Raw genomic sequence first — 22916 nt, forward strand, 5'->3', positions numbered from 1 at the left:
TGGCACTTGTTCATTTTCTCTGAGGGTCAGTACTGATGGAACACAAAGCCAGCAACACATCTGAATAATTTTATTCCTTCAAGTTTAAATAATCTCATTGAAAGGCAGGATGAACTTCAGAGCTGCCATGAGAGAGGGCAGAAGGGCACAAGACCTCTCCCATTTGGCAGCAGGAAGCTGTAAGTTGGGTACAGTGACAGCCTCTGGCTAGATTGCCTTACTGATCTGTTTCAGTTTCATGTTCTAGTATATCAAGAAACCCTATTGCATGTGGACTATACTGGAATTTTGATGGCTTGCAAATGAGATATCTAACAAAAACTATTTTGTGCATCAGCCAAGTAAAAAATTTAGATACCACTCCTTAGTCTAGTTCTTCTAGAACTCTGAGTTGTTCTTGTTTGTAAATTTGTCCTCTTGAATTGTGGTTTTGTTTGTAGTAGGGTGTCTGCTACTATTAATTCACTAATTTATACTTATGATGTCTCAGCTTTTAGATATGCTTAAATTCTACACTGGCTTTGAAATCAATGATCAGACTGGAAATGCTTTAACAGAGAATGAGATGACTACAATTCACTATGACAGAATTACTTCTCTACAGGTAAGCAGAGGATGAAGTGCTTATGAGAGATAGAGGAGACTCTGCCGTTCTAGTCTAATTTGTGTCTGGAATAGGCATGAGGTTATTTTCTACATCAAACCCCTTTTGTTCCCTGTCGAGTTACAGGAATAGCTTTAGCTTGAAGACATGTAATGCTTCAGTGTGGTGGATGTGACTATGACTGAATAACATGCTCTAGCAAAACATCAGCATTTTGGACTTTGTTACCAAAATGGACTGTTTCTGTTAAGTCTGTTGAGAAGGGAAAGCAGGATGCTGTAGGACCCTGTGGTGATGCAGTAGGTGGCAGCATTTCCTCAAGATCAGTGTGCAAGCGTGCCTGCAGTGGTCCCTTATACAAAACGGACAAATTCACACACACTTTTTAGAATTATTCCTATCAGTTTTAACAGAACAATCAAAGAAGCATGGTTAAGTTAAACTTGTTCCTTACTTTTCTTAGTTGCCTGCAAAGCTACATGTCTGTTCCCTTACATTTTATTTTAGTGAGAACAAATGCTGATAGAAGGGTGTGTAAGAAAGATACTGTGTCAGAAGTGGAGGAGTAACAAATAGATGGTGTTAGAAAATCGGACATTTAATATGGCTTCTATTTCTGTCTTGGTAGGGTCAATAGAGTGGTTCATGTTATGCCTGAGAAGAAGCTATGCTTTTTTGTTTAGTATTGAAACTGTTATTAAATAATTTCATTAATATGCTGACATCCAGTTTTCATGCATGGATCTTTTGTAGAGAGCAGCGTTTGCACATTTCCCAGAGTTATATGACTTTGCACTCTCAAATGTAGCTGCAGTAGATACTCGTGATGCCCTGGTGAAGTTATTTGGACCTCTTAGGTAAGTTATCAAATTGAAATTGAAATTCTTGGTTCTCAATGTGATTAAATTTAACAAATTTCCAGCCTTTTTTTCCTTCTGATTTCTCCTGTGCATAACCAGTAGTTAACCTTTAACTTTAGTTTATATTTTTAACTCTCTTCTGTAGAAAAACTACAACAGAAATCGTGAAAGCATGTCACTATATTCACTGTGCTATATTGTAAATGTTGTGAGTAAAAGGCTAGCAGTATGTATTTTGACAAAGGTAGTGTGTGCTTTGTTGTTTTGTTCCATGTCAGGTCTTGAAACAATAAAAAGTATTCGCCCCTTGCCATGTTTTTTGTAGGTGAGAGGTTCAGCTTATGCCTTACACACAAGTTTCAGTTAAAAGCCTGACCCGTAATTGTTTGTGTCTGGTCAAATGAGACAGTTGAAATTTCCTTTAAGGAAAAAGCAGCTGCAGTCAGCGCTGTCTCTGGTTTCTGTGTGACCGAGGCTTCTTTTTTTCTTTCGCCGTGCAGCTCCAACGTTCTCCACCAGGTGGCGTCGTATCTGTGCCTGCTGCCGCCGCTGGCCGAGGGGGAGGACACGAGCCACGAGAAGGAGTTTCTGCTGGAACTGCTGGTACAAACGTGCTTAGTGCACTTCTTCTATTGAAAACTCAAAGCATAGCTACATCCAGCAACTACACTCCAATACAGTAGTCATTTAGAGCTTTTTGTGAACCACCTGTGAACCACAGCAGTGTTACAGCAGTAGTTGGCATGTTAGGATGGGGTATTAAACCATATAAATTAAGTATTTGAAAATGTCTATTCATAAATATAGTTTCCATGAGAAACTAATGTATGGTTTTTTTGGTAAATAAGGAGAGTCTTGGAAAGGGTTTTGAGTTGTTTTTATAAGATTTTTATTTTATTCCATTTGAAAACAAAAAAATCTGCTAAAGTAGATCTAGATATTCAGTACCTATTTGGACCTCAAACCAATTTGAAATATTGTTTGATGCACATCATGGCTGTTTGGATATTCAAGGTCTGCCAATATTACTGCAGGGTTCTAATCTGATAACAGTATTAGAATAGCATAGCTGCTTTTTTTTTTTTTTTTGAATCTCTTTCATAAGTTTGTTTTGTGGTTGTTGGTTTCTTAAAAAATTGTTCATGTAGTTTTCTAAGATTCATAGGGTGGTGATATGATGCCTGTGGATGCCATATTATAGTATTGGATAGATTTTTTTTTGTGTCCCAAAGAGGAAATAAAGACTAACTGTTGCTGAACATGCAGTGTTAGTTAGGTACCAACCATATTTTTAATGGAAAGCAAGATTAGTTTTATTTGAAATTGATTTTCTGCTGAGCCTTGGCTGAGTATTTTCATTTCTATGGTGCCGGTTTTGGTCTGCTGAATAGTCAAATGATTGTTTGGTTCTAGTACTTTGACCAACAGTTGGACTATGTGTTTGTTCATCTTCTGGTGTCACCGTGTGCATTTAGTTATATTAAAATATTTAATTAGAAAAATATTGATGGAGAAGATGCAAGTGACCACCTTATGAATTATTGTCTATGTTTCGAAGTATCTTTATTGTTCCTTTTTGACTTAGGTTTGAAATGATTCCTTTTTTCAGGTTTCCCGTCATGAGCGACGAATATCTCAAATTCAGCAACTCAACCAGATGCCTCTCTATCCCACAGAGAAGATTATTTGGGATGAAAATATTGTACCAACTGAATATTACTCTGGAGAAGGTATGATTAGTAGTTCAGTAAATGCTGAACAGAGCAGTAAATGCTGCAATAAAAAAAAAAAAAAAAGGAGTTTTCATGTATTGCGTTTCTTCTGTCCAAGAAACTTACACATGATACTCTGACATCTTCCAGTATCTTAGAACAAGATCAAGGGGGGGTTTCAGTTATGAATCAGAAACTCTTGAGTTAAAATTGTTAGCAAATATATAGTGGATTTAAAGAAGAATCTATTTTTACACAAAGGTGTTTATTTGCTTCTGGATAACAGATGTGCTGTACTACCAGCTGAGGCACAGGTAAAGTGAAAAAGGCTGGAAACAGCAACAGAAAAGCTGTTGTCTGTGTTTTGTGCTGAAGTATGTTCAAGAAAGCCTTTCTAAAAAAGGAGGAAAGGTGATAATGGGAAATTAGCACTGCTTATCTTACTTCTATTTCAAGGTAAAAGTACATGTAGTCACTGAAAAGTGACTACTTTGAGAACCTAATGTGCTCATGATCAAGGAAGCAAACTGCTGGTATTGCAAACAGGAATCATGTAATTTCAAGGTTTGCAATAGACAGCATATGTTTTTGTTTAGCTACTTTTAAAAACTGTTGTTTTAATGTAGATCATGAGAGATTTTATTAGAAATGTGAAAAATTTAACTTGGAATGTGACAATTTCAAATAAGTATTTCTTCAGAGACTAGTACAAAGTTTGTTTCGGATTTTAGCAGCCAGTATTCCATACCCTTCTCCATGTAGTTTTGATTTAAAGGGGTTTTTTTTTGCATAGGTATAAGCTGTAGGTTCATCTGCTTAGCATAAAGTAGTCTGTTTGGATGAATTCGCTGTGAAACAAGTATTAATGAGAAGAAAGAGATGACCCTCTTTAGATAGACAGGGTTATAATAAGGCAGCAAAGACCTTTTCTCAGCAAGATAGGATACCAATGTCATCTAGAGATCTGCCCCAAAAGAGGAAAAAATGTATGTATTCTTTACTATTATATGTATTCATTCTTTAGTATGATGCAGTTTGTTAAAAGCTGATTCAGATTCTTCTGATAATGATGTTTAAAAAAAAAAAGGCAAGAAAAAAGAGACTGCCCCTCTTTCTCTGAAAAAAACCCAAACCAAAACAAAGGAGCAAACCCCTGAACCAGGAGATTGCTGTAATCTCTAGGAAATTATTATATAAACCAAGTCTTCTTTGTAATTTTCTTTTTTGTTTCAGTGAACAGCACATAGGTTGCTCTAATGCTTTGAAACATTCAGGTTCTTAAATTCAGGTCTAGGCAGCTCTACTGTCATTCATCCTGTATTGGGAGGTTGACTTCTGTGTGCTATGTGGTTATGTTTGGTTAGCCAAATAAATTAATGGCAATATAAGTTACAGTGGGGGAGGGAAGGAGGGGGCAGGAGGAGAAAGTAGCTCATCATTGTGACTTTTTAATAATTCATTAAAGAAATTTTGTTAATGATGAAGTGTAATTCTGTCAAGTAACACTGGTTGCTAGTGGAAACATTTCCTCCCATGGTGAATGCTTTTGGAATTATGTTATTGATGGTGCTGTTGTGAAGTATTTCTTTTGCTGTCAGACTGTTACAGGTATTTTTTTCTATTTCGCTTCTCTTAGTTTAGTTTACACTTTCTGTTTTTCATCTCCATGTATTCTCCTGTCCTGTTTTCAAACAAGATAGTGCTGGTTTTGTGGTCTTTTAAGGGTTTTTTTTTGTGTTCTTAAAAGTAACTAAATAAGTTTGGTCTAAAATTTATTTAAGAGTAGTTTAATGTAAGAATGTTATGAGTATTGTTTCTGTTTCCTTTTAGAAAAGGAAAGAAGAATATCTCTCTGATGAATAGCGTGCAGCCTTAAAGAGGTGTTGCTTCACACCATGCCCTTTGTGCATATAACTAGCTTTACAGGACAGGGTTTCTTACTTGGTGTTGTGAAATGTGTTAAAATATTTTATCAACATCAGGCTTTCCATGATAGAAATTACTGTGCTCTGCCACCTTTCTTCACTGCTGTTGTATCTCAGTGCATGTGAAAGTCAATATGTAGTACCTATTCCAGAGAAAGGTTTCAAAAGCAAGGTGCTTTCACAGGTCTTAAACATAGGTATCAAACTGGAATAGTAGTATACTGATGTTAGATGAGTAACTTATAGGAATTTTAATTATGCAAAATTCGCATTTAAGACAATCCTAAAACAAAGGAAGAAGCTTTGTCTAGGAGTTCTGTCTAGGAGTTCTAATACTCCTTGTGTAATAGGATCTAATCTTTCTATGGTTTTCATTCTCACTTAAAAAACAAACCAGTAACAGAAACTTTAGAGATGAGTGTTAAAATTTAGTTTCTTGAATTAAAGCTTTTTTCTACATAAATGGTTTTCATGGCATCTAATAAACATAAAGCATGGGAATAGGGGAATTGTTGGATGGTGCATGGTTTTTATTAGTTTATGAGCCTTTTTCATCATTATTTAATGCTAACTTAATTGTTGCATTTCCAAAGACCATTACTTTTCTGTGCATTTGATTTTCCTAAACTCAATTTTGTTATAGTATGAATTCATTGATGAATTTAATATTTAAGTAGTTCACTGTTTTTTTGCTAGAAGGATGAAAATTCCTGCAATCCTGTGCAGATTCTTTTAGAGAGAACCTGAAAAATGCATGCTTTTTAGAGGTGTGTATTGACAAAAGGGGTAGTTTTTTGAATCTCCACAGATAACAGCTATGACAGTTGTAAAGTTAAGTGTGTATATATGTATGAGTTCATAGAAACAGTATATTAATTCATCACTTTTTTGTTTATCCCTCAAATACCTCTTTCCTTCTGCCCTTAAACTCTTAGGCTGTCTTGCACTGCCCAAGTTGAATCTACAGTTTCTGACTCTCCATGACTACCTGCTGAGGAACTTCAATCTTTTCCGCTTGGAGTCCACCTATGAGATCAGACAGGACATCGAAGATAGTGTCAGTAGGATGAAACCATGGTAATATTCATCAGCTGGTACAAACCAGTCAGTTCACTTCTAATCTAAGTGTATTTAAGAATCAAAAATTGATAGTGTGTGTGTATACTAAATACATAGTAACAAGTGCATTTAGAATTGTTACATAGATACTGTGGTTTATACTTGCCCCTTCCATAAGATGTTGCCATCCCAAGGCAACACCTTGATGTTTTACGGGTTTGTGGATATGTAGGTGTGTTCAAGGCATTGTGTTGGATTCTAACAAAGAGCCTTTGTTGTGTTAAGATGGATGAGTTAATTTTCCATGAGTACTAAGCCCTGGCTGACGTTACAAAATATGCAAACATCATGAACTCCTCTGTTTGTGAGGGATGTTACTGAGTATTCTTGAATTTGCCATCTGCCACATTTTAATCCTCTTTTGATTTAGCAGGTTTATTTGGTGTAATATCTTTTATATTCATTAGTTGCTTTTTGTTACCTTTCCTTTATCTTCTCTTTCTGTGAGGGTTTTTTTTAATAATGCTAGCATAAGTTGCGTTTGGTTTTTGAAACATAAGTCAGTTCATGTTGTGCTTTGATTCTAATATGCAAGATTACATAAATCTAATTCTGTAGCATGTAAAGTTAAGAATTCTTCTTTTGTCTTAAAACTTACTGTGTGATAAAAATTTTCATAGTTTAAAAAAGAATTGAATCTGTTACCAGCTAATGACTAACAGAACTTTGGGGTTTATTCCTTAGGTTATCAGAATATGGAGGTGTGGTCTTCGGTGGATGGGCTAGGATGGCACAACCCATTGTCTCTTTCACAGTGGTGGAGGTGGCCAAGCCCAACATTGGTGAAAACTGGCCCATGCGAGTGAGAGCAGATGTTACAATTAATTTGAATGTCCGAGATAACATCAAAGATGAATGGGAAGGTACTTAACATGCTTTGAAATAAAGTGCTCAAAATAGGTGCTCATCAAAATACTTATTTTATAACAAGATAATCTTATGTGTAAGAAGTAGTTTTAATCAATGATATAGATTTGTCAATACTCTGTTTAGAAGTCAGTTACTCAAATTCCAAGTTTAAGAAGTTTATATTTTCATGAAGTGAAGTTTGAAATAATTGAAGTACTTAAGATGTTCATTAGGAACAGAATGTTTATTACTTCAGACTGATGTCATTCAGTGACCAATTGTAAAATGCTGTCCTTTACAGGGACTGGGGAAAGTTAATTCAGCATTTTAAATAATGTGTATGCTAAAGATGTCATACTGAAAAGTATGGGGAATGTGATATCTGTCTTGTACACAAGTGGAGAGGACAGATTTTCATTTAATTCAAACCAGTGCATTTCAGTAGTTTTCAGTATGTCTGAATGTTATGAAGTGCTGACTGTAACAAATACTGTTTCTTATAAGTACCCACAGGGGACACTTCTTTTGCTTGGGGATTTGAACTTTAGTTGACCGTGTTGGCAAGTGACATAGAAGCATGCACTTGTATTATCAGTAAATGTCACTCCTTTCTCTTTTGTTAGAGAAACCTGATAAATGTGCTGGAGCTGTGTAGTGTGATTACAGGTCACATAGCACAAATGCTAAGGCTGGACTATGTGATAAATGAGCAGATTCCAGTTTGGGGTTGTAGATTTCTGTAAAAGTGGAAAATCTAGGAGGATGGCAGAGAATTCACTATACTGAAGGTACCTATATAGTGGTGCACCTAGCTTTTTAAATACTAAGATAGTATTTATAAAATACTTTATGATGTATAAAAAAATCGTGTTTTAACTAAATCAATACTGAGATGAGAACTCAAGCATCATTGCCTGACGTAACAGGATCTTGATGAAACTGCCTTCTGTTGAATAATACATGGTGCTTCATGAGGGATTATTTGTCTCATGAAAAATACAGCATGTTTTCTGAACTTTGAAGCTGTCTTAGATCTCTGAGAGTCTGGAGGTATACTAGAGAGAAGATTTAATGTTCGGAATTATGTTAGTGAATTGGAAAAGCAGTATTTTAAAAGTAGAATGTAGTTCAACAGGGATGATGATTATGCAAGAACAAGTCACTGTACAAATGCATGTTGGGGGAGTAACTTATCAGGCAGTACCTCTGCAGAATGGAAAGACTGGAGGTAATCATTGATCACAAGTGAATGGGGTTCCCCAGCATTGTGTAAGTGCTGAGGGAAAAAAAAAACAACCCTCAAGTTATATTGGAATTTTTAAACTGGAAAGTAACAGTAAACGAGTAACTTAGTTAAGTTACCTTTTACTCTATTAAATAGATATCTAAAGTAACTTGGTTTAGGATTTTGTGCCTGGTTCTAGGCATTGCACTTAAATTGTTGTAAAAAAAAAGGGAAAAAAAAAAAAGGATTTGGAGGTTTGTCAGGAGGGAAGCAATGAGAATAAGGGATTAATGCCACGCTTCTTTAGAGTTGATGGAAAATAACTAGGTTGCGTGACTGGAGTAAGATTATTGGGAGCAGAATAATCATGAAATAATGTCTGTTCTTATGAAAAAAGCATTCAGCTTCTACTTTTTATATTTATTATATCACAGTGGCCTGTGCTTTTGTATTTTCTAAGTTAAAGGTGTATTTTGAAGCAAAACAAAACATACTCTATACAGGTGGGATTTTATTTAAAAGAAATTCTCCTGCATTGTTTTGCATGTGTGCTAGGGAATTGATGAGAAAAATGCCATTCAATCAAATCACTGACTGTTCCTTTTGGGGGTCAGGTCTGCGTAAGCACGACGTCTGCTTCTTGATCACAGTGCGGCCCATGCAACCTTACGGCACCAAGTTTGACAGGAGACAGCCTTTTGTGGAGCAGACTGGCCTGGTGTATGTCAGAGGCTGTGAAATTCAGGGCATGCTGGACGAGAAGGGGCGTGTTATTGAAGAGGGTATGATGTAACAAAATTTGTTCAAGAGATTTATCTTTTTTTTTCTCGCTCTATTTTTTATTTTTAACATCCTAACTGATGATTTTCCTCTCTTTTAACGAATTCTCTTTGAGTTAGTTACATACTTGGAAAAAAACAAGCCAATTCCATAAGCAGCCTGAGAAAGGTTAACTAGTTTCCTCTGGTAAAATCTGATGCAGAATAAATCCAGTATGCTGGGTTAAGGAGTTAAATAGATTCTATTCAAAAACTTATTAGAATAATGCAATGAAAATGTTTCTATTGTTATGCAGAAATTAATTCCATCATATGAATTTATCTAAATTTCATGTGAGGAACAATTATGGATCACTTATTTGAATGATAATTTGCTTTTAGCACTGAGTCAAATTCTAACCTTGCTGTTTCATTATGGGCAGGACCTGAACCGAAACCAAGACTTAAAGGTGATTGCAGAACATACAGAGTATTTCTGGACCCAAACCAGTATCAGCAGGACATGACCAATACAATCCAAAATGGAGCAGAAGATGTCTATGAGACATTTAATATAATAATGAGAAGAAAACCAAAAGAAAACAATTTCAAGGTAAGGTAGTTGCTCATATGCTGTCAGTACTGAGACTTCTTTGTTATTGTGATTTAGTTTTTTTGGTTAGCAAAGCCAACTAGTAGGCTAGAGAAAGTAGGCTTTCTCTGCAGGAAGCTAGATTATGTCAGTTGTTTATAACTTTCCCCTGCAGATAACTCTTACACTGAAAATCAAAACACTACTACTTTGCTTGAGTACATAATAAATCATTCGTTTGTATTTCCAGTCTTTTAATAGGAAGTCTACAGATTTGGACTTTCGGGTTAAGGGAGTATGTAGACTGTTTTTGTTACCTAATGTAATAGTGAACTGTAACAAAAGGAGTAACCAGTGAAAATGTGAGAATCAGAGGAACCTGTTTGCTTTTGGGAAGATCACTGGATCAGTTTCTTATTGTGCTTTGGAGTGTGTCAGATCAAGAGCAGCCCTGCTGAGAAGCACTTGGATGTACTGGTGGATGATAAGCTTGATATGAGCCTACAGTGTGCACTCAGTCCAGAAATCCAGCTGCCTCCTGGTCTGCATCAAAAGCAGGGCAGCCAGCAGGTCACAGGAGATGCTTCCTCCCTTCTGCTCTGCTCTGGTAAGACCTCACCTGGAGTGCTGCATCCAGCTCTGGGCTCCTCTACACAAGAAAGACCTGTTGGAACAAGTCCAGAGGAATGACAGGAAGATAATCAGAGGGATGGAATGCCTCTACTACAGGGAAAGCCTGAGATGGTTGGAGTTGTTTAGTCTGGAGGAAAGAGGATTGCAGGGAGATATGACTGCACCCTTTCAGTAAGAGGGCTTATAAGTTGAGGACAAACTTTCTAATAGTGATAATACAAGGGATAATTTTTATAAACTAAAAGATGGCAGATGCAGACCAGATAGAAGAAAGAAATACTTTATGATGAGGGTGGTGAAATGCTGGAACAGGTTACCCAGACAGTTGGTAGATGCTCCATCCCTGGAAGTTTTCAAGGTCAGGTTGGGCCGGGCTCTGAGAAACCTGGTCTGGTTGAAGATGGCCCTGCTCATTGCAGTCCAGTGAGGGTGGACTAGATGACCTTTAAAGGTTCATTTCAGCCAAAACCACTATATGAGTCAGCCTCAACAGTGCTGAGCAGAAAGGAAGGAGCCACTTCCCTTGACTTGCTGGGCAAATTTGTGTTGTAGCACAAGGTGCTGTTGGCCTTTTCACTGTGAGGATGCATAATTTTGTACACCTAAAAATATTTCTTACCCAGCTTCTTTGCTTTTTTAGACCCTTGAATCATTAATATTCCTTGAGTTTTCCATTATGAAAATGCAACATGAATGAAAAACTACATTTCTTTTGGTGCCTTAAAGTCATGCACTGCATAATTGAAGTGATTTTCACTTTAAAGGATTCTGTAGCAAGTTCTGTGTAAATGGATAAAGAGATAGGCAGGAAGACATGGACTTTTTTTTTTTTTTCTGTGTCTCGAAAAATACCTGTGGTGTGAAGCAGTAGCTTGCAGCCTGCATAGACCGTTGTGATGCCATCCACCTGTGGGTTGGTACACTGAAAGTACTTCATAGAGTCCTTTATAAAGACATTCAAAAGAACCGTCAGAACTGATTGTTTATGTTGTGTGTCTGTGGCAGGTTTCTTTCACATTATAAATACAAATGGTATCTGCCAAACCCTCCTAGTGTACAAGCATGTAGACATATTTTTTCATTCACATGTATATGCACTTCCATGTAGTGAGAGGGAAAGTTCTGCAGTGAATGCTTAAGTTTGTTCAGCATTGCAGTTAAATGTGAGTGTAGTTTTCACATTTGTACTGTGTTCTTGCAGCTAATTTACAGGTAAATCCCCATGCAAGCTATTCTATGCTGGCATTTACTAAAGTCTCGTACATTTATTTTTCAAGGCAATCTAAGGTATTCCCACATGTATTACATTGCTACCAGTTTAGGTGCATGCATTCCATGTCATTTACAAACCTTTCTAACTTCAACTGGAGAAAAGAAAACAAGATGATGCTGTGGCTAGTGTAGACAGTTTATGCAGCAGATAGAAGGTAGCCTGAAGTTTGAAGCTGAGCTTGTAGGAGAGAAGACAAGAGAACTCTTGTGCAGTCCTTGTAAGTTAAGTAGATGAGACAGCAGAGAAAGTGCAAATATGATGTGTTTGCTGGAGGTGACACCACTGTGTCACTACGGTTGGTCAGCTATATTAATTCTTACAAGAATGAATCTTATTATTTTTACATGTGTAGAAATTACTTTTTGAAAAGCTGAAGCAAAGTTCTTGTGATGTAAAAGCAGCATATTAGCTGTTAGGAACATATTTCTTGGTTCCTCTTAGAAACTGATAACTGGGTTTAGAAATACTACCTGAAGATGTGACATTGTCTGATTTCTTTGTGCTTTTCTTAGCACAAACATATTATGCTTTGCTTAATATATGCTTGAGCCAGAAGTACTTGCTCTATATTTGCAACAAAAATATAAAATTCTTAGTTAATATGGGACTTGTCCATCCATATATCTTTGAAGTAGTTGCAGGACCTCCAGGCTTCAGAAGTGCTAAGCTTTACAGGTCTGTCATAGAATACACAGCATGATTGTGATTGGAAGGAACAGATTCAGAGAATGGTTGAGGTTAGAGAGAGCTTTGGCGATTATTTCATCCAAGGCCTGTTTAAAGCAGAGTCAGCTAGAGCAAGTTGCTCAAGATCTTGTGACTTTGTGCAGTTGGAATTGGATATGTCCAGTGATGGAGACCAGTCTAGACAACCTGTTCCAGTGTTGCATTACTGCTGCAGTAAAAATATTTTTCTGCACTTAGGTGACATTTACTATATCTCAACTTGTGTCCATTGCCTCTTTTCCTTTTGCAGGGCACTACTGAGTGGACTCTCATTCCACTGACCTTACTTACTCCCATTACAGTTTTTTTATACAAGTCGATCCAATTCTCCAATGCTCCTTGAGTTTTGTATTCTTGAGGCTAAACAATCCCAGCTCTCTCAGCTTCTCATACAGCAGATTCTCCAGTCCCTTATCATCTTAGTGGCTCTTTGCTGGACTCATTCCAGTGTGTCTGTGTCTCTTGTCCTGAGGAGCCCAGCACTGGACACAGCACTCCAGGTGTGGTTTCACCCATGCTTTAGTAGTGGGGAAGAATTAGGACCTTAATAGAGGTTGACTAAGCAGGGATGGTGATTACATTACTTGACTCCTTGAATGATACAACACAAGCAAGAAAAGAAAATCCTACCCTTTGGAGATGGATATGTAAATGTAGAGTATCAGAATAAAATTCTGTACTTTGATCTGTACTTATGATTATTCTTTTACAAGATTGGCATTTGGAGGTTCTGTATTATATTCTGGGTGTGGACAGCTCGTGCACTGTGTTTGCCATTCGTGTCCATGTTTGGTGGCATGGGAAGTCCGAGGATCTGGAAATCAGTGCAGGTCTGGTGTCCTGTGCTCCTGCTGCTGCTGAGGAGCAGATACATGATGTACCAATGCCAAGTTTCCAGTGAAATGATTCTTCAAGACCTGCCACTGAAGTAGCCCTTTAACAGGAAGGCTAAAGTTCAGCTACCTCTTAGTTAGAAAGCACACCCTCTGTACAAGTCTAGGGTCTGGAACATTGATGTTTTCACAAGAGGAGAAAGGACAGAAAACTTATATAACCACAGATTATTAGATAAATTAATTTATGGGTGAAGAACAAATGATTGAAGGAAAGCTTAAGCTAACTGCAGGGATGAAATTTATAGGCATGTAAAAGGAAACCATAGACTGCATAAAGATCTATGCATTTTTCCCCTGCTGTGAGTGTTCTGGAATGAAAACTTTACAGATGATTATGGTCATCTTTGCTAGCTCTTAGTTTAAGAATTCTGTGCCTTGATACTGTTGTTACGTTGTATATGTACACTGTCCCCCTATTGACTCAATCTAACCAAACGATGTCAATTAAAAAGTTACATTCTATCATCTTAGAACAGATTTGATTGATCTTCAGTATGATTTTTACTTAAAAAAAAGTCAGTCTCTTCAATCCTATTTTTTCTGCTTTTTCTTATTTACAGGCTCTTCTGGAGACTATTAGGAATTTGATGAACACAGATTGTGTGGTTCCTGACTGGTTGCATGACATCATTCTTGGATATGGAGACCCAAGTAGTGCACACTATTCAAAAATGCCAAATCAGATTGCATCTCTGGATTTTAATGACACTTTCCTGTCCATTGATCACTTAAAAGCGAGCTTTCCTGGGTACAATGTTAAAGTCACTGTTGACAATCCAGATCTGCATGTACCTCCCTTCAGGTGATCTCAATATTTCAAGTACTTCTGGTCTGGTATTCTTGCTGAAATGTGTTTTCAGGTGGAGTTATGTTAAGGGATTGAAGGGAGATGCTTTTCCTTTTAAGAAAAGATGGGGATATTTAAAGATTTAGATAGTTACATGATAGAGTTAACTGTACAACAGTTAGACGCAGAACCAGCTTCTGTTCTATTCTGTACAGAAATGCATCAGAGCATTGCTTGTAGATCAACAACAGAATATATGGGAAAAAAAATGTATGGGATAGAACCAAGACACATAATACTCTCTTCTGCCTCCTCAAGATCAGCCTAGAGAATTTTAATTAAAAGTTTCCTTACCTGTCTCATTATAGCAAGCTAAGAACAGCAATTTCAACATCAGTTAAAATCTGAGCTTTTGGAAATACCATTCAATCAACACAGAGGATTAAGTCTGAAATCCCATATTGCTTATTTTTAGAAATGATTCCTGAAATAGGATGCCTACCTTCTTGGCAGCTAAATGAGATTTACTCATTTTGTTTCAGTGGTGCTGTTGTCCAGCTTTTTTAGACTTGACAATTTTGTCCCTCCTGGTGCACTTCTTTGAATTTTGACAACTGAGATTCACGGTGCATAGTATTGGAGAACAGTTCCTTCAGCTGAAGAAACTACATATTTTCCTTGTGAAGGAATAAATTTGAGGAGGGAAAAGATGCCTTTCCCCTGCATCAGTCAGCTTTTATCATGGCTAAATTGAATCTTGAAAAGTAGGGAGGTAATCTCCCAAGCTTTTTTTGGAAACACTGCATGGAGAATTTGTGTGGAGAAGGCACTAACACTATATAATGATATAAAAATAGTCAGAAGGTATCAGGAAAAGATCTCACACACAGTTTTTCTCAATGACCTATTCAGTTTCAATTCCTGTATTAAGAGAGATTCTGCTCTTTATGAAGAGCTGTTGCTCTTTCTACTGCTACATTTGTCCTGTAAGAGATTATTATTGTTACAGTTATCTGTATTTTTGTCTTGAGATATTTGGATAGGCTTTGGGATTCCTTCACCCGTGATCTGTTTCTGAATTAGAGAAGCTTGCTAATACATACAGAAGGCTGTAAAAAATTTGAAGTGTGAGGATGAAGACTTAATCTGTTGGAATAGTTTAGGACACTGACACAGCTTATGTTCTATGATAACTTTTCTCCTGTCCGTTCCATTTTCACATACAACCTTTTTGTCTTCAGTGTTTTTCCTGCTGGCTCTCAGCACTACTCCTGACTCTTCTAGTTATGAAGTGTGCTTTTGACATATTTTTTGTTTAATCAGCTTCATCAATTTATTTGTCTTTTATTTTCTTTATTCTTCTTAAAACTTTGTCATTTGCAGCATTTGTTTCCCTGTTATATGAAAGTTTGTCTTAATGGTGAGAAAAAAAATCTTTCTCACCTTCCAAGACAATCTATGTCGTAGTGAACATGTTGAACTGTAACCTTAACTTATTTGTTACAGGATAACTTTCCCAATGAAGGGAGGTAAAGGAACAAAAAGAAAAGAGGATGGAAATGAAGAAAACCCTGAAGAAGCTAAAACACTGATTGTCGAGCCTCATGTTATTCCAAACAGGGGACCATACCCATATAATCAACCAAAACGGTAAAAAATTGATGGGAACTTATTTTCAAATGGTAACACAATGCATAGCAGTGCACTTTCAGAAATGAGACTGGTTTGTTTTACATTTAAATCAAAATATTCTGTTGTCCCCCATCTGTTAAAGAAGTCCCTTGAAGAACAGTGAGAAATACTATCTTCCAGTGGTTTTTGTTTCAGGAATTCGAATATTAGGAAAGTAATACCTTAATAATTTTACAACATTCTCTGCAAATAATAACTAAAGAGAATCAGTCTTTTAAATGAAATGAGTTTGTTGTCACATGGACAACATGATTTACTGCCTTGTTTAGAAATTATGAGACTGTTGTGTCTGTAAAAAAGATTGTTGTAATGCAGATTTAATTTGTGCAAAAGTTTACAAGTGTGTAGTTTAGGAAAGATATAAACAGTTAATTGAAATGAAACCTATTAAAACAATTGCTTTTATCAAAACTGTTGGCAAAATATATCAATTATCTAATCTTATTTTGCTTTGTTACAGCAATACTATTCAATTTACCCATACTCAGATTGAAGCCATCCGTGCAGGAATGCAGCCTGGGCTAACTATGGTAAGAATGTTTTTAAGGATTCTGTACTCTTATTTATTTAATTCTGGCCTTACGTACTTTCAGTGAAGTACTAGTAATGCCCCTTTCTGTGGCCTTGCTGAGGTAATGTCTATTAATAGTTTAAAGATACAAAAAATTAACATTTGAAGGTTCAACATTGTCCAGTCCTCACCAAATCATATGGCAACACATATCTCTGTATCCTGTGTTTCAGTGGCTGAAGGCTTTCCACAGCAACTGAATTTGCTTTTGCAGTGGTTGGAGAGTCTTTAAATAAAGCAAGATTGATTTTATATCAATTTGTAATTTTATGTGTAGATGCTTATGGAAACTGCTATTCGGTGTGTCTTAATCCTGAATAAAGTATTTTGAAATGCTTCATAATACTTGGTTACCTTTAAAATGTCTGATGTGTCAATTTTGGAGTGTTTGTGGAATTGAGCCTATGAAAACCTTAACTCTTACTATATGTCTGTATCATCATAGAAAGAACAAACTCTTTTTTTTTAATTTTTACTGTTCTTTATGTCTGTTTCACCTTACTCTTTTTCAGCTGTATGTCTTAGTTCTCTTTTCACTGTTTCCACCTTGTTTAGCCTGTTCTGAGGCTACACTCCCTTTTTTCTCTGAGGATGTCTGTTTTCATATTAGTACTTCCTCTGCTGGATTACCATATTCCTTTTAGTCAGGAATCTGTTAAAGTAGTCTGAAGGAGTCTTTTATAATATGTTGTATCTGGAAGTTCACCAAAAGAGAAAGTTATTCAGTGAAAATTTATTGCCAGGAACAATGCATAATCTCTGTGTCTTGTGAGATTCTTCTGGCTTTTGTCTTCCCCAGCTGACTCTGCTTTTTTAAGGTGAAGTATTCTGATAAATTGTGTATTGATTTTTGTTTGGTTTTATTTTTGTCTGTATGTTGTTAGGTAGTGGGTCCACCTGGTACTGGAAAAACTGATGTAGCAGTCCAGATAATATCCAATCTTTATCATAATTTCCCAGAACAACGAACTCTAATAGTTACCCACTCTAATCAGGTAAAGTGTCAATCATGTGTGGAGTTTTCCTGTAATTACAATGTAGAAGAACAGTAGATGCTGAGATCAATAGTTTGGGAATAGCATTTATCTCCTAACAATGAAAGCTTGAGTCGGCTTGTGTGCAGTTTTGCCGGTTTCATAATGCGAAATTAAATTTTTGAATTTCAGGTGTGTAGTTTTAAACTATTTATCTGAAGTTTTCAGTGTGTTTAATTGGTTGGAGGTCAAAAATAAGAAAATATTTTGAAAAAGTCTCTGCTTGGTTTTTATAGTTGCACATGTATTGCATGCATGCCAGGTTTTTGCTAATTAGCTCTCTCAGACACTGGTTGCTCTGTGCTTTATGCTCCTAATGGAAGCCCTCTTCAGCTGAATATTTGCTTCCCATTCATAAGAGATGGAGTCTAACTGCTGATTCTCAGGCATATATGAAATAAAAAAAAATAATAATGTTAAGTTTTTAAGAGTCTTACTCCTAATTTTCCCACTTTACTATGCACTGGTGCAGCTTCACCTTGAGTCGTGTGTGCAGTTTTGGGTGCCACAATATACAAGAAACATAAAGCTAATAGAGAGTGTTGAAAGAAGGGCAACAAAGATGCTGTAGGACCTTGAGGGGCAGCTGTATGAGGAGAAGCTGAGGTCACTTGGTCTGTTCAGCATGGAGGAGGCTGAGGGGAGACCTCATTGTGGTCTTCAGCTGAGGGGAAGAGGAGGGGCAGGCATCTATTCTCTGTGGTGTACAGTGACAATACCAGAGGGAATGGCCTGAAGTTATGTCAGGGAAGGTGTAGGTTAGATATTAGGAAAAGGTTCTTCACCCAGAGAGTGGTTGGGCACTGAAAGGCTCCCCAGGGCAGTGGTCACAGCACCATTCTGACAGAGCTCAGGAGGCATTTGGAAAATGCTCTCAGGCACATGGTGTGACTCTTGGGGTGTCCTGTGCAAGGCCAGGAGACCCTTATGGGTCCTTCCAACTCAGCATATTTTATGATTCTATTAAATCTGCATCTGATTTGGAATTATTTGTTTGGAAACCAAGGTCAGCTGTTTCCTGGTCTCCCTGATTAGCCGGTTGCATTTCAGTTATGAGTTATTTTAACTGAACATACAATTGAAAAACATTTCATAATTTTTCATCAAAGCAAGATGAGAGAATGGTTGAGGAGGTATTGTTTTGGTGAGGAGTTACAGCCTGGAATAATACAGGCCAGTCTGCAATGGGTTGCAGGAGAGTGGCACGTTAAAGTTGGGAGAAAGGGTTGAGAACATGTCCATTGAGGAGAAAAAGAAGGAAATACTTTGAGGCAGATAGAATACTCTTCTTACCAGACAAGACTTTCATGAGAACATTAACTTGAAATGGTACCCTGGGAAATTAACTGTATCTCAGCAGTGTAGGTTACCCATGCCTTGATGCTGCACTTAAAGATGTTTACGTGACTTGCAACTGCAAGTGGAGCTAGCTTGTGTTTATTCTTATTTTCAAAACTTGATGATCCAGTGCTTACAAGCTTGCGTCCTTGAAATACATTAAGTTAGTTGATAGTAAGCCGCTAGAGAACTGAAGAGTTTAAGGCAGAAGATGTAGCACAGCTAGTTTAGTTGAACAAAATTCAATTATTCAAAATACAATAGAGTCACAGTACTTGACAGTCAGTACCAGATCATACTTCTCTAATGTACAGTAGAAGTTGAATTGTTTAATGTCATCATACAAAAACTGGTGTTTGTGTGACAGTTTTGTAAATTGATAGCTTTATCAAGTAAGTTAACTATGCGATAGAATTAAATTTTTAAATTGTAAAATCAAATGTCATTGGTATATAAACTATGCAAATAAAAGGGTGTTCGTAAGCTAATTTCCTTGTTGTTAAGATTAAGAGTTTCAATATTAACTTTGTTTTGTTAAAATTAACTTTTGTTTGGTTTGGCTTCCATTTATACTAAAATAGGCCTAATCTCCTACTTTACTTACTAGCAATTCCTCAGTTTTCCCCTGCAAGAGCCTCTGAACTTCTAAAAACTACCTTTTCTCCTGTTCTTGTCAATCTTTAGGCTTTGAACCAGCTGTTCGAAAAAATCATGGCTCTAGACATTGATGAGCGTCACCTTCTGCGTCTGGGTCATGGAGAGGAGGAATTAGAGACAGAGAAAGATTTCAGCAGGTGAGAAAGGAGATGCTAATCATAAACTCTCTTGTATAAACATGGCAGCAAGATGTCTCTGTTGAATCCACTCTACCTCCCAAGCAAAGGAGCTGTGTTGGACAAGTTTTACCCTTCTCATATTATTGAATCCCAGTAACACAGAGTGCACTATTTTTCAGTACAAGATTTAGTAATTTTGGTTCTTATTCTGTACAGAAGCTGTGCTCCCTTGAGCATCTAAAGGCAGAATCAGTCAGTGGCTTGTTCACAAACTCAACTGCTTGAATAGTAGATAATTTAAATTTTTTTCGAACCCTTATACCTTTCGTACAATTAATCTGCAAGAGAAACTAGAATAATAAGGCAGATTCTTGGAGTTATGGTGTTTTTGAACAAATAGGATATCACTTCTACTATCATGGTGATTTTTGCATGAATAAACATGCAATTAAACTTTCTGCTTTGACTTCTTCAGGTACTGCTTAACCTCAAAGTTGCTTATTTCATTGATAACACATTTTGAAGTACACATGCATAAAGAAAGCTATCAGCTCTGTATCAGTACAAAGACTTAAGAACCTGTTCTGCTAAATATTTGTATGTTTGTCATGTGTTAGTCCAATTGACGTCAGCAGGATTGCACACATTCATAAATGTAAGCAGGGTATAATGGTCGTGCACTGGAAATATCTGAACTGTCCAGTACTGGATTATCATAGCAATACTTTGACTTCAAAAGCTGTAGTAAAAATTATATATAGTCACTAGAAGCTACCCACATGTACATAGTTCAGTATTTAGCAAAATAAATACCTTGTGATTTTTTCTTTTAAATTGAATGCTTTAACATAGTCAAACTATTCCAGAAATTTGATAGCAAAAAAACTTACTGAAATGATGCCATAGCAGATACTTATTTAGTAGTATCCATAGTTTAATATATTCCTTGAACTGTATTGTTCATCATTAAAAGGAGTTTTCTTTAAGACATTGTCTATTTTCACACTTTCTCAAGGTAACTCCAGACCTATGGAATATTTCTGCAAGCAGTATGGGTTCTGGCAGTTCAAGAGGGAGGGGTAGAGGTTGAAGAATATATCTGAGGGTGGGCTGCACTACTGTGAGATCTTTATTTCTCATAAGCTTGGCTTTGTGAATTGTTAGGGCTCAACGGTAGAAATGGTCAGAATGTAGCAAATTCTTAGGCTTTGAAACAGGGTTGTAGTTGTGGGTTTTTTTTTGCAGGGTGCTGGGATTTTTTGTGGTCTCTCATTGTGATACTTAGATACTATTTTGAGTTTAATAAAAATTACATGTAATCCATTTTGTAGGTATGGGAGAGTTAATTATGTGCTGGCTCGAAGACTTGAACTTCTGCGAGAAGTTGGGCGATTACAAGAGAGTCTTGGAGTCCCAGGAGATGTTTCTTACACTTGTGAAACAGCTGGCCACTTTTTCTTATACCAAGTAAGGACTGAAATACTTTTGGAGATAGACTCTATGACCTAAATATGTTACAAAACACTTTGTAAAACTGGCAGTGAATTTTTCAGAGTTGAGAGAAAAACAAAAAGCATTTTCTTTGGTGATTCACAATACAGTAACAGCTAAAGTTAAAATTGCAGCATGACTTGCTTGTGTTGCCATTGTTTTAAATCCTGCCTGCTGACTCACCAAGCCATTGAATGCTGGCAAAGATTCTACCCTTCATGAATGCTGGCAAAGATTCTAACCTGAAGCTTCTCCTTCAGATAGGAAAACGTGTGGGCTGCTTTATAATTCGGATAAACATTAGAATAGCTACTTGATGGTCCTGATAGGAGGCTTTTATAGTATTAAATGCCAATGTGAAATCAAATGTACAGTGTACAAAATGGTATTTTGCGTGTCCCTCATTTCTTGTCCATGTACTTTTCAGTGATGTAGTCTACATTTGCAATTTGTGTTGCATAAAGAGACTTAGAGAGTGGTACTTAGGACTGAATGCACATACTGTGTATGTTATTACAGAAGTTACTCTGGGCTAGCTTTAGTGTGGACCTTAACATTAAACAGATATTAGATGTTGAAGAGTGTGAGGAACACTGCTAGAGGTCCTCTTCTGGTTCAGTTTCCTCCTAAATGAGTCCCACTTGGTATTTAAAGCACAGTAGTGTAAATGGAGATAACAAAGGAATTGACTTCTGTACTGGGTTTATGTTGCAAGGTTTGGGTAGCAGGTGGCTGTAGGAATGACCTCTGAGAAGAGGCTAGGGGCTGCCCTGTGCTGGACACAGCCAGCTCCAGCAGACCCACTGCTGACCATAGCTGAATCCACAGTGACACTGGTGGTGCCTCTGTGAAACCCTCTTTGAGAAGAGGTCCAAAACCAGCAGCAGCTGAAGGCAGAGAGGGGCGTGTGAGAAACAACCTCATACACTCAGTTCAGAAGAAAATGAAAGGACAGGAGGTGCTCTAGGCATCAGAGAATAGCTTCCCCATAGCTTGTGGAGGCAGCCATGGTAAAGCAGGTTTTCTACCTGCAGCCAATGCAGAGGCTGTGGCAGAGCAGGCACCTGCACTGCAGGCCATGGAGTACCCCATGCTGAGCAGGTGGATACATCCTGAAGGAAGAGGCAGCCTGTCCAAATCCCATGCTGGAGCAGGGAGGAGATGTGAGTAGGGAGGGGTGGCAGAGATGTAGTTTTGTGAACCTGAGTGACAGCACCATTATTTCTATACTGCTCAGAGTGGGGAGGAGATAAAAAAACTGACAATACAATTAAGCCTGGGAAAAAAGGAGGAGTGAAGAAGAAAGGTGATTTTAGTTTTGCTTTTGTTGCTCATCATCTTACTCTTTTTTTAATTTGAAATAAATGAATTTAATTTTCCGTTTTGCCTGTGGTGCTACTTGCTAAGTCATCTCCCTGTCTTTATCTCAACCCATAAGCTTTTCCATCTTTCTTCCCCTGCCCTGTTGAAGAGGGGGAGTGAAAGAAACTGGGCGTGAGTCTGGCAGCCAGCCAAGCTCAACCAACTACAACTTCAAAAATGTCATCCTGACACAATGTCAAATGCTACCTAAGTGTACCTTACTCTTGTGATAATTTTATGATGCTATGGTGCAAGCTTATATGTTGCCAACAACCTTATGGTACAAACCCACTTTGCTTTGTCATAGGTAATGTCTCGTTGGGAGGAGTACATCAGTAAAGTGAAAGTTAAAAGTGGAAAATCACCAGATGTTGCAGATGTCTCCAGCTTCTTTCCTTTTCACCAGTATTTTGCAAATGCTCCTCAACCAGTTTTCAAAGGCAAATCATACGAGGAAGATATGGAAATTGCCGAAGGGTGTTTTAGGCATATTAAGAAAATATTCACTCAGCTTGAGGTAAGACATGTAACTGTAAAAGGCAAGTGAATCTGGCTAATCCTGTAGAAAAACTTTACACGGTTGTAAAATATTCATTTTCCCTACATCCTAGAAAAAACACACACATCTAGGCAGCTTCATTACCTTGCAAGGTGAGAACTTCCACGTTTGAGTAATATAGGTGTGTTACACAG

The 22916-nt window shown here is 37.2% G+C and overlaps 1 protein-coding gene across 1 annotated transcript in view; it reads left to right on the top strand.

The window, feature by feature from the left end:
* AQR (aquarius intron-binding spliceosomal factor) overlaps positions 1-22916 on the top strand; it is a 49911-nt gene that overhangs the window by 12791 nt on the left and 14204 nt on the right. The window contains exons 12-26 of the mRNA XM_066321447.1: positions 491-604; positions 1358-1461; positions 1965-2067; positions 3074-3194; positions 6037-6178; positions 6905-7083; positions 8909-9076; positions 9496-9665; positions 13733-13974; positions 15466-15609; positions 16112-16181; positions 17107-17217; positions 19279-19388; positions 20702-20837; positions 22531-22740. Coding sequence (XP_066177544.1) covers positions 491-604; positions 1358-1461; positions 1965-2067; positions 3074-3194; positions 6037-6178; positions 6905-7083; positions 8909-9076; positions 9496-9665; positions 13733-13974; positions 15466-15609; positions 16112-16181; positions 17107-17217; positions 19279-19388; positions 20702-20837; positions 22531-22740 — 2124 coding nt within the window. The remainder of the gene's footprint in view (positions 1-490; positions 605-1357; positions 1462-1964; positions 2068-3073; positions 3195-6036; positions 6179-6904; positions 7084-8908; positions 9077-9495; positions 9666-13732; positions 13975-15465; positions 15610-16111; positions 16182-17106; positions 17218-19278; positions 19389-20701; positions 20838-22530; positions 22741-22916) is intronic.

The sequence above is a fragment of the Sylvia atricapilla genome, chromosome 6 (genome assembly GCF_009819655.1).
Source record: "Sylvia atricapilla isolate bSylAtr1 chromosome 6, bSylAtr1.pri, whole genome shotgun sequence".
NCBI classification, from domain to species: Eukaryota; Metazoa; Chordata; class Aves; order Passeriformes; family Sylviidae; genus Sylvia; species Sylvia atricapilla.